An 11447-nucleotide genomic window follows, 5' to 3' on the forward strand; every position below is an offset into this window, starting at 1 on the left:
CGGCTCCCCAACCTCCCCTTCCCACTCTTTCTTCTCTTACCACTTTGCTCAGGCCAACACCAAAGTCGCAGCCTCTCTTCCACAAATGCCCCACGGTCAATCTATCTACACATATCGTTCCATCGCTTCCTTCAGAATACGTCCAGAACCCAACCACTTCTCATCTCCTCCATGGTGCAACCCATACTCAGCCACGCTCCAGCACCAACCCCACAGATAGTCACGACAGCTTCATAGCTTCCTACCTAAGCGTTCCCTCTGCCCACCTTTCCTGCTCTATTTTCTGCACATGTATTGGCGTGAAATACTTTTTATTTTATTTTATTAAATAGAGACAGGGTGTTGCTATGTTGGGCCTGATTATATTTATAAAAAATAAAAAAGGGCCAGGCGTAGTGGCTCACACCTGTAGTCCCAGCACTTTGGGAGGCCGAGGTGGTAGGATCACTTGAGGCCAGGAATTTGAGACCAGTCTGGCAACATAGTGAGATGCTATGTCTTTATTTTTAAAAAAAAAAAATATATATATATATATATACATATATATATATATTTATAATTTTGTAAGTTTTAAAAATATAATCAGATTGCCTCATATGTCTGCTCAAAGCCATTTGGTGGCTTCCATTCATATTCAGAATTAAACCCAGATTCCTTTCTATGGCCTATGAGCTCTGCATCATTCTGTCCCTCTCCTCAACATTATCCACTATTGCTCTTCCCCACATGACATCCTACTCCCCCATCACTCTCTAAACCAGAGCTGCCCAGCACAGGACCACCAGCCTCACATGGCCACTGGGCACGTGAAACCTGTGGCTCGCCCAAACTGAGATGCTGCCCATGTCAAATACACTGTTTCAGACTTAGTTCAGAAAAGAGAATGTAACATTTCTTCTTCGTTTTTTTGAGACAGTCTTGCTCTGTTGCCCAGGCTGGATTGCAGTGGCACGATCTTGGCTCACTGCAACCTCCACCTTCCAGGTTCAAGTGATTCTTGTGCCTCAGCCTCCTGAGTAACTGGGATTACAGGCGCGTGCCACCACACCTGGCTAATTTTTGTATTTTTAGTAGAGATGGGGTTTCTCCATGTTGGTTAGGCTGGTCTGGAACTCCTGACCTCAAGTGATCCACTCATCTTGGCCTCCCAAAGTGCTGGGATTACAGGCATGAGCCACTGCGCCCAGCCCAAGAATGTAAAATTTCCCATTAATAATTTTTAAATATTGTTGGTAAATTGAAATAACATATTTAATGTATTGGGCTAAATATATTATTAATCTTTTTTTTTGAGATGGAGTTTTGCTCCTGTTGCCCAGGCTGGAGTGCAATGGCGTGATATCAGCTCACTGCAAGCTCCGCCTCCCAGGTGCAAGCGATTCTCCTGCCTCAGCCTCCCAAGTAGCTGGGATTACAGGCACGCACCACCACACCTGACTGATTTCGTAATTTTAGTAGAAATAGGGTTTTTCCATGTTAGGGTGATCCTGAACTCCCGACCTCCGGTGATCCTCCTGCCTCAGCCTCCCTATATTATTAATCTTAAATTGAAATCATCTATTAGAAAAGTTACAATCACATATGCAGCTTGCATTACATTACTATTGGACCATGCTGCTCTAAACCAGGGTTGGCAACTATGGGCAGTGAACAACTTCCAGCCCACTGTTGGTTTCTGTACAGCTGGTAAACAGGGAATGGTTTTTACATTTTTAAATGGCAGGAAAAAAAGAAAAATTTGTGACACATGAACATTAATAAAATTCAAATTTCAGTGTCCATGAAGAGTTGTATTGGAAAAGAGAACCTACAACCATTGCTTCTCCCACTGCGTAAGTTCCACAAAGGCTCATACTTTGTCTTTTGTTGGATGAGTGACTGCCAGCACCTAGGACAGTGCCTGCACAAATTAGGTGCCCTATAAATATTTGTTGAGTCAGTAAATTTTAAAATTCTAGATTATGGGGACTCTGTAGAAAGGACCTCATTATTTAGAGAACATGAATTACCCACTACTACGACTTGCTGTGTCCATCCCTAAGCCAGAAGAGCGGAGGTTAAGACCCCAAGCAAGCTCACACATAACGACACAGGAATGGAAAGTTGATGCTTGGCCTGGTCTCCTGCTGAGCCTGGACACAGGTACAGGCACTGCTGCAATGGCAAGAGAAGTGCAAAAAGTTTTAAAACAAAACACATTACTTTATTTTAATTCCATGATTTTAAAATACTTTTTATTTTTTTTCTTTTTGCCCCTTTTACAGGGGAGAGGTAAAGCTGTCCCAGTTATCAAAAAATTCAAATCTCCTTTTCTTCTGTGGACTGGCTGTCAATGAGCTTTCATCCAGGGTGTCTCCCATGTTCTGGGAACTACTTCCAGATGTTCCTGAAGCACTTCCTGGGTCAAAGGACTCTGCTGCTTCCAGGAGCTCCATATCACTTCCTTCTTTCTCAAAGGACTTCTGGAATAGGTCATAGATCTTCTGCTGCTTTGGGTCCTTCATCACAGAAAGAAAAGAAAAGATAAAAGGAAGAACCCAAGCTTCAACACTGACTCTCCTCCACTGGGGCTGATTGGAGAATATTAAGATGAGAGACCACACATTTTATGGTGTCAGGGAGCTACATGATGGCAAGTGCACATCATCTCAGCAAACCATCACTAAAGCAGCCTCATTGTTTTAGTGTCTGACATCTTACCCTCTCTGCGCTCACAGGGTTAGGAAAAAGAAATTATTGTGAGTGCAGAGAAGCTGCTCTCACGCTGTAATTTATGTTGGAAATGTTTTCTCCCTTTGAACTTTCCAAATCACTATTTCAATACTGAAATAGCACTCAAGATCTCATTTCCTCCAAAGCCTTTCTCTACTAAGGGTCAGTTAAGGTGTAATGCAACTTCTAAGTCTCTATTTTTACATTTATTTTTATTTTTAAAATTTTTTAAGAGACAGGATCTCACTAAATGTTGCCCAGGCTAGTCTCAAACTCCTGAGCTTAAACAATCTGCCCACCTCAGCTTCCCAAAATGCTGGGATTGCAGGTGTGAGCCACCATGTGCCCAGCCCCCTAGACTTCCAAATCTCTGTGTTCAGCCATGGCTTATACCTAATTTTCAAAGTGGTGGAAAAAACACACACATTTAACATATTTGTAAGTAGATATGTGTACCTATTCTGATTACCTTAAATTACAAATAATCAAAATACCTACCAACAGCATCTATACATTGATGACAATGGTGTAGTGTTAAAACCATGGCCAGTGGATACAACTACAACACACGATCACTATCACCCCTCTGCCGATCGTTCTTACATCTAAATTTCCAACCTTAACCATTTTTCAATCCAGAGGTATATTTTCCATATCTCCACTGACATCCCACAGTTTCATAAAACTAACACTGGTTTAAAATCAGATGATCTCTTGGCTGGGCACAGTGGCTCTTGCCTGTAATCCAGTACTTTAGGAGGCCGAGGTGGATGGATCGCCTGAGGTCAGGAGTTCGAGACCAGCCTGGCCAACATGGTGAAACCCCATCTCTACTAAAAATACAAAAAATTAGCCAGACATGGTGGTGCATACCTGTGGTCCCAGCTACTTGGGAGGCTGAGGCATAAGAATCACTTGAACCTGTGAGGCAGAGGTTGCAGTGAGCCACGATCACGCCACTGCACTCCAGCCTGAGTGACAGAGGGAGACTCTGTCTTAAAAAAATAAATAAAAATATCGCTTCTCGGCCTTTTGGCTAAGATCAAGAAGAAAAATAAATAAATAAATAAATAAATAATAAATAAATAAATAAAAATAAGGCTGTCCGCAAGGGCTCACGCCTGTAATCCCAGCACTTTGGGAGGCTGAGGCGGGGGGATCATCTAAGCTCAGGAATTAGAGACCAGCCTGGGCAACATGGTGAAACCCCATCTCTACCAAAAATACAAAAAATTAGCCAGGTGTTGGCAGCGTGCGCCTGTAGTTCCAGCTACTTGGGAGGCTTGAGCCTGGGAGGCGGAGGTTGCAGTGAGCCGGGATATTGCCACTGTACTCCAGCCTGGGTGACAGAGTGAGACCCTGTCTCTAAACAAATAAATACATATAAAAAATTGGCCGGGCACGGTGGCTCAAGCCTGTAATCCCAGCACTTTGGGAGGCCGAGACGGGCGGATCACGAGGTCAGGAGATCAAGACCATCCTGACTAACACGGTGAAACCTCGTCTCTACTAAAAATACAAAAAAAACTAGCCAGGCGAGGTGGCAGGCACCTGTAGTCCCAGCTACTCGGGAGGCTGAGGCAGGAGAATGGCGTAAATCTGGGAGGCGGAGCTTGCAGTGAGCTGAGATCCGGCCACTGCACTCCAGCCCGGGCGACAGAGCGAGACTCCGCCTCAAAAAAAAAAAATAAATAAAATAAAAAAATAAAATAAAATAAAATAAAAAATCACTGGTCTCTCTTCTCTCTCCTATACTCCCAAAGCAGCTTCTCTTCCCGTAAGTCTATTTTTTAGAGTCTACCTGCATTCTCGTAGTCTCCCAGATGGAAATCATCCAGGCAAACAGAGTCCTCGGCTCATGCAAGTTTGTTACCCTCATCAGTTCCCTCCTCTCTCCTTCTAGGCACCATCTTTACTTGGGCCACATCACTTGGTACTGCATGGATTTGCAACAGCTCTTCCTGCCTCAGGTTTCTTTCCATTTCAAACAGCGTACAGATCTTTGCCAGCTGGCCACTGTTTCTCACCATTCCTTAACCAAATCCCTCCACATTGGTGAAGCAGGGTTCCTTGAAAATTGATGACAGCCTGTCACTTAAGAACTTCAGATTATTCAATTAACCTGCACCCAAAATCTCCTAGCCTTTCAGGATCCCAGTCCTGCAGAGAGGGAAGTGATATGAAAGATCATCAAGGCTGACCCCCAAATAACCCACATGTCCTCCTCCAGGATGCCCTCATCAGCCTCTTTCTGAATACCTGCAATGTCAAGGAAATGCCACCCTGTAAGGCAGCCTATTCCAAGTAGAAAAAGCTGCTAATGTGCATTTGATTATGATGATGGCAACACTGTATGCTAACTTGGGGCATGCATAATTAATTGGAAGCGAGTTCCAAGATCAGATTAATATTTCATTTCCTCTCTCAGAAGGAAGCCTATCTCAGTGAGATATAACCTCTTCTGCTTGTGTCTCCTATATTGGAAGCAACATTTTCTTTTTCTAGTAGTTTGTTAAAATTTTTCAGCCCCATCTTAATTAAAAAATAAATTGATATAGTTATTAATCAAAATAAATACTGAGAAAACTCATTAATACTACCTTGTACTTATATTTTAGGTAGAAATTCTTAACTAATTTAGAGTAAGAGAAAGGCAAGGAGGAATAAATGAGTTCAAGTGAGACTCCTTTAAAACTAGGCTTTTTTTTCTTTTTTGAGACAAGGTCTAGCTCTGTTGCCTAGGCTAAAATGCAGTGGTGTGATCTTGGCTCATCGCAACCTCCGCCTCCCAAGTCCAGGGAATCCTCCTGCCTCAGCCTCTTGAATAGCTGGGAATACAGGCACGTGCCACCATGCCTGGCTAATTTTTGTATTTTTTGTAGAGATGGGGGTTTCACCATGTTGCCCAGGCTGGTCTCAAACTCTTGGGCTCAAGCCATCTGCCCACCTCGGCCTGGGATTAGAGGCTTGAGCCACTATACCTGCTCAGGCTCTTTCTTTTCAAAAGGCATATGATAACCTAGGCTCTGTTACCATTTACCATTCAGCTGAACTGGAGAGTTCTTTAAAAAGCTTAAAAATAAGGTTGTTTTAAAATTGGCTTATTAACTATATATGCCTGAAAGGATAATTTGCAATCTGCATTTAAAAATATGATCTGAGTCTTATTTATCCCAATATTTAGCAAATAAATTCTTACAAAGAAAATTTATTTGCTAAATAAATGTAAGTGAATGGGCAGATCCACAGAGTCTTAAGTCTTGGTGTCAACGATAAGATTTAACTCAACTTCCTATTTATTTAAACTATTTTCTTTCTTTTTCTTTTCCTTTTTTTTTTTTTTTTTTTTTTTTCGTTTTTTTTTGAGGCAGGCTCTTGCTCTGTTGCCCAGTCTGGAGTACAGTGACCATCATGGCTGACTACAGCCTTGACCTCCTAGGCTCAAATGATCCTCACCTTTTCCTCCCGAGTAGCTGGGACTACAGGTGTGCACCACCACGCTTGCACTAACTCAACTTCTGATGGTGATTTCACAGGAAGGAGGAGGTGCTTCACTTTCCTGATAAGCTACCATTAAGGCCCCTTTCTGCATGAGGCTCAGACCTGATTCAAGCTCTCCTGGCAGAAACAATTCAACCATGAGCTGTGCTCGAGGAGGCCATACTCCTAGTTTTCACCTTCTGGCCAACAATCCAAGCTGGGGAAAGAAAACAAGCTTTCGAAAGGCTCTGGGTCTCTTGCTCCCTCCACTGTGTTTCACTGAAATGGGGGAGGAAGAGTCTGTGGCAGCCACTGGGCTGGAGCACTGAGGCCAGGCAGGCATGATGGGCCCAGGGCTGTCCCGTCCAGAGGCAACAGCTTTCCCCCTCAGCACCTTTGACAAGGCCTGCCTGGTTATGGAGGCATGCCTCTTATACTCCTCTACAAGGGGCTGAACTCAAAAGAAGAATGCTGGGCCAAGTCAGGAAGACTTCTTCCTTGGGCTGGCTTCACATGCCCTGTGACTTTGTGCAAGCCAACTGCACTGCCATGTCTCAGTTTACCCCTCTATCAAGTGGGGAGACACTGAGAATAAAATAAAATGACAGAGGGGAAAATATGTTCTGTGAAGCCAGTACCCTATTTTAAACACTCCCCATTTTGTGCTGGGGACACATTCCTGTGGCAGCCCTATGTGTGGTGTTGCTGTGTACTTTCTGAAACAATTCAACATTTGCCATGGGGAGTTTTGTCAGTTTCTAATGGTCTGATTGAAGAGGCAGCATTCGGAGTCTGTGCGGGAATGTCAGCAGCTGTAGGAGCTAATGCCATCACTTCCCCATAAAGCGATGCATGCATGGTTCAACTGAGAAGGACTGCAGGCCATTGTTTTCGGCTCTGGGGCTAGGGGAGGTCCCTAGGAGTGATTCACATCCTCCTACTCAGGACCCAAAGACTTGGCAGACAGCTTAATGCCTCCCTCTGCTCCAGGGGTGAAGAGCCATGTGCTGGCATTACCTTGTAGAGGTAATCAGTGGATTCTGTCATTTCTGAAAAATTGGTCTCAGAAAGCCCGGCTTCCGCCAGAACTTTAATCTTCTCTTGAATCAGGGGCCTGTTGGGGAGAAATAAGCTGCAGTGAATACAACCTGTGCAGAACCACCAGACTAATGAAAATGAGGCCACCCTCCTTGTTCTTATGGGACCACGGCTTGTTCACAGTTTCAATCTTTGCATCTCTCAAGGCGCAAATATCCATGTTGAAAAATTTGCCCCCTCTCATTTGTAAAAACTCCAATTTAGGGCTAAGAATATCATCAGGTTCCATATTCTTTCTAATGGAAGATGTGTAGGAAATAAATCCTGCCTCATTACAACACAGTTTTGAATCTGGTGGTATTATGAGCTGCCCAATTAACGAATCCACTAAACAGAGGAAAGTAGGAGTGGCCCACACACATTGCAAAGGGAAGACTTCTTAGTCATAAGGCTGGGAACAGAGACAAGCAGTGGAAATGAATGAGATAATCAAGAAATTTAATATCAGGAAGAGGGAGATGAGGGGAAGAAGCTTTTTGAGATTTTTCACTTAGGTAACAGACAGAAACCCCCAGGTTGAAAATCTTACTCCAGCTCTGCTAACAAAGTACACTACATGGTCCAGGGAAAGCCACTTCCTCCCTGTGGTCCAGCAGCAGCAATGTAAGATGTACCCACCAGACAAATGCACATCATAAAAGGTAAACGACTGTCACCCTGTCCTAACAAATGACTTCACGTCTGGGAACAGGGTGTTTTACAAAGTAAATTCCATCTACATTTTGTCACAATCGGCACCTCTCCCTGCCTCAGACCAGCAGGAAAAGGAGCCACAACCCTTTATTGCTATAAGATTCCACATGCACCCTGCAAGCCACCAGTGAACGCTACTGAGGGAGGCCAAATATGGTCATGATGAAAGCAGGAGGGCATTACTAGTCAATTTTCTTTTTCTTTTTTTTTTTTTTGAGACAGAGACTCGTCTTATCGCCCAGGCTGGAGTGCAGTGGCTCAGTCTCAGCTCACTGCAACCTCTGCCTCCCAGGTGCAAGCGATTCTCCTGCCTCAGCCTCCCGAGGAGCTGGCACTACAGGTGTGCGTCACCACACCCAGCTAATTTTGTCGTATTTTTGTAGAGACTGGGTTCCACCCTGTTAGCCAGGCTGGTCTCGAACTCCTGACCTCAAGCGATCTGCCCGCCTCGGCCTCCGAAAGTGCTGGGATTACAGACATGAGCCATTGCGCCTGGCCACTAGTCAATTTTCTATAGATCCTTAAAGACCTTACTTAGCAAAAGCAGAAGCACTTAGGGAGCAAAGTAAACATATCATCAGCTTCCACCCTTGCTCAACTCCAACCCAGGCCATGCAGCCAAACCATACCAAAGGTAGTCATCAGCTGTGCCCTTTGCCACGAGGTAGTGAATGCCCACCGAGCTGGTCTGTCCAATGCGGTGCACGCGGTCCTCAGCCTGGATCAGCACCTGTGTGTCCAGAAATCGAGACAGGCAGGTAAAGGCCTAAAGCAGTTCTACCCACCATAGCAGGTAGCCTCTCCACCCCATTTCCAGCCCCACCACAACCCTCCCTCCTCAAAGCACTTCACTGTCTCAGACCTAGATATAACCTACACTTCACCATCTCAGACCTAAAAATGACCTGCCACTTTAACAAAAGAGAGAACCCAAAACAGCCCTGGTTGGGGAACTGGAATCTGGAACAGAAGATCTGCGGGTGGCTGTTCGGTGCTGGGCACTGAGCTAGGTCCTGCAAATGAAAAAGCACAGGCTCTGCCATCAGGCTGCATGGGGAGGGGCCAGTGATGGTGGCCTGCACACTTCCATTTCTTCTCTGTATGAAATAAAAAGTTATCTTCTAAATAAATAAAACCATCACACACAAGGGAGAGGCTATCCATGATTTGGGCATAGGGTGGTGGTTTAATATAGTGGTAAGCCTTATAATAAATACTTAAAGGCTGGGCGTGGTGGCTCACACCTGTAATCCTAGCACTTTGGGAGGCCGAGACAGGCAGATTGCTTGAGCCCAGGAGTTCCAGAACAGCTTGGGCAACATGGCAAAACCCCATCTCTACAAAAAATACAAAAATTAGTCAGGCATGGAGGTGTGCACCTGTAGTCCCCTGCTACTCAGGAGGCTGAGGTGGGAGGATCACCTGAGCTCGGGAAATCAAGGCTGCAGTGAGTCAATAAGTTCCTGCAGTCCGGCCCGGGTGACAGAGCAAGACCCTGTCTCAGAAAAGGAAAAAAAAAAGAAACCACCTAACATCATGAGCATTATTTCTTTTACAAAATGGCTTCACCCTCAAGGTCTACCCATTATTAATGTAGTCCCTCATGTGTAGCCAACAAAAGCCATAATATCAGATATTAAAGGGGATATAATTTTCCTGGAGATTACCAGAAAAATCTGAGTTCAAACAAATGTCTTATCTCTGCTCTCCGTTGGTCAGCTAAGGCCAATAGTGGTCTCCAGGGAACTACTCACTGCTGTTACTCTGCATGAGGTCCATTGTTAAAGCAGCTCACAATGATGGCTATTGAAGGGGGCACAGGCTGGAATGTGAGGCCTGGGCTGCAACCTGGTGCCACCACGTGTCCCTCTTCAGTTATGGCAGTGCAGTTCTTCCTGCCTCATCCCTTGAGCTCTCATTGCCCTAACTTCCTCCTATGAGACATGAAGTCTAAGATTCCTTCTAGCCCTGGAAGACTTCAACCTTCCTGTTGATAAAATGGAGTCGATAATCCTACAGGTTGCTGTGAAAATCTAGAAACCAGCCAATCGCCTGGCGTGGTGGCTCATGCCTATAATCGCAGCTACTCAGGAGGCTGAGGCGGAGAATCACTTGAACCCAGGAGGCGGAGGTTGCAGTGAGTCGAGATCACACCACTGCACTCCAGCCTGCGTGATAGATAGAGACTCCACCTCAAAAAAAAAAAAAAAAAAAAAAAAAAAAAAAAAAAAAAAAAAACTAGCCGATCGACATAGAAGTGCTTAAAGGAAGTGAAAACTGACTTGTGGGAAGTATAATGAATGGATAAAAAGGAAACCACACTTTCCACGACCGACACTCGCTGCTTCCTGCCCACAGCCATGAGCATGCCACTGGGGTATCCAAGTCTCCTGCGTCTCTTACCCCTGGGTTCCAAAACAGCTCAGCAAACACCACCAGGTCGGCCGAGGAGAAGGTGAGGCCCATATTGGCAGCGGTGATGGACAGCACGGCCACGGCATGCCTCTCCGACAGCTGGAACTGCTGGCACAGGTCCTCCCGCTCAGCCGACGAGGTGGAGCCATCGATACGGATGTGCTGCACGTGCTGTAGGAACAAGGGGCAGAAGCAAGGTGGGCAACAGCCCCGGGCTGGGGGCTTCTGAGCAAACCATACCCAGCCACAGCGCAAGCACGGAACCAGGTTCCAGCTCAGCAGAGGCCCCTGCCTTCAGAGATTTTCTTTTCAAATTGAAATTGGTATCGAGATGATTGCTTATACTCAGGTGCCATTGTAAGAAATAATACAGAGATCCCTCTTAGGCCTTTGCCCAGTTTCCTGCAATGGTAACATTCTATAAAAACTATAGTATGATACCGCAGCCAGGATGCTGACTTTTATTCAATCCACTGATCTTCAGATTTCTTGTTTTACTTGTATGTGTGTGTTCTACACAATTTTATCACCTGGGTAGGTTTTCATGTATTCATTTCCAATGTCAAGATACTGAACAATTCCAACATTGCAAGGATCCTTTTACCTTCCTCCCCTTTCCACGGTCCTTAGCTCCTGATAGCCACTAATCTGACCTGCATTTCTAAAAAAATTTTTTTTTCTTTTTCCTTTTTAAGATGAAGTTTTGCTCTTGTCACTCAGGCTGGAGTGCGGTGGCTCATGGCAACTTCCGCCCCCCAGGATTCAAGCGATTCTCCTGCCTCAGCCTCCCAACTAGGTGGGATTACAGGCGTGCACCACCATGTCTGGCTAATTTTTGTATTTTTAGTAGAGGCGGGGGTTCTGCCATGTTGGCCAGCTGGTCTTGAACTCCTGAGTTCAGGTGATCCGCCTGCCTTGGCCCCCCAAAGGGCTGGGATTACAGGCGTGAGCCACTGCACCTGGCCAATTTTTTTTTTCCAAGAATGCTCTATAGGCCAGGCACAGTGGCTCACACCTGTAATCCCAGCACTTTGGGAGGCCAAGGCGGG

The 11447-nt window shown here is 45.3% G+C and overlaps 1 protein-coding gene across 2 annotated transcripts in view; it reads right to left on the minus strand.

Annotated features, from left to right (window-relative positions):
* Positions 1-2181: 2181 nt before the first annotated feature.
* SMARCAL1 (SWI/SNF related, matrix associated, actin dependent regulator of chromatin, subfamily a-like 1) overlaps positions 2182-11447 on the minus strand; it is a 65286-nt gene continuing 56020 nt past the window's right edge. For both annotated transcript variants that reach the window (XM_011932300.1, XM_011932301.1), the window contains exons 15-18: positions 10387-10569; positions 8613-8713; positions 7210-7306; positions 2182-2498 (exon numbers count right to left, since the gene is read on the minus strand). In XM_011932300.1, coding sequence (XP_011787690.1) covers positions 2259-2498; positions 7210-7306; positions 8613-8713; positions 10387-10569 — 621 coding nt within the window. In that variant the 3' untranslated portion in view covers positions 2182-2258. The remainder of the gene's footprint in view (positions 2499-7209; positions 7307-8612; positions 8714-10386; positions 10570-11447) is intronic.

The sequence above is a fragment of the Colobus angolensis genome, unplaced genomic scaffold, assembly GCF_000951035.1.
Source record: "Colobus angolensis palliatus isolate OR3802 unplaced genomic scaffold, Cang.pa_1.0 Scaffold95, whole genome shotgun sequence".
Lineage (NCBI taxonomy): Eukaryota > Metazoa > Chordata > Mammalia > Primates > Cercopithecidae > Colobus > Colobus angolensis.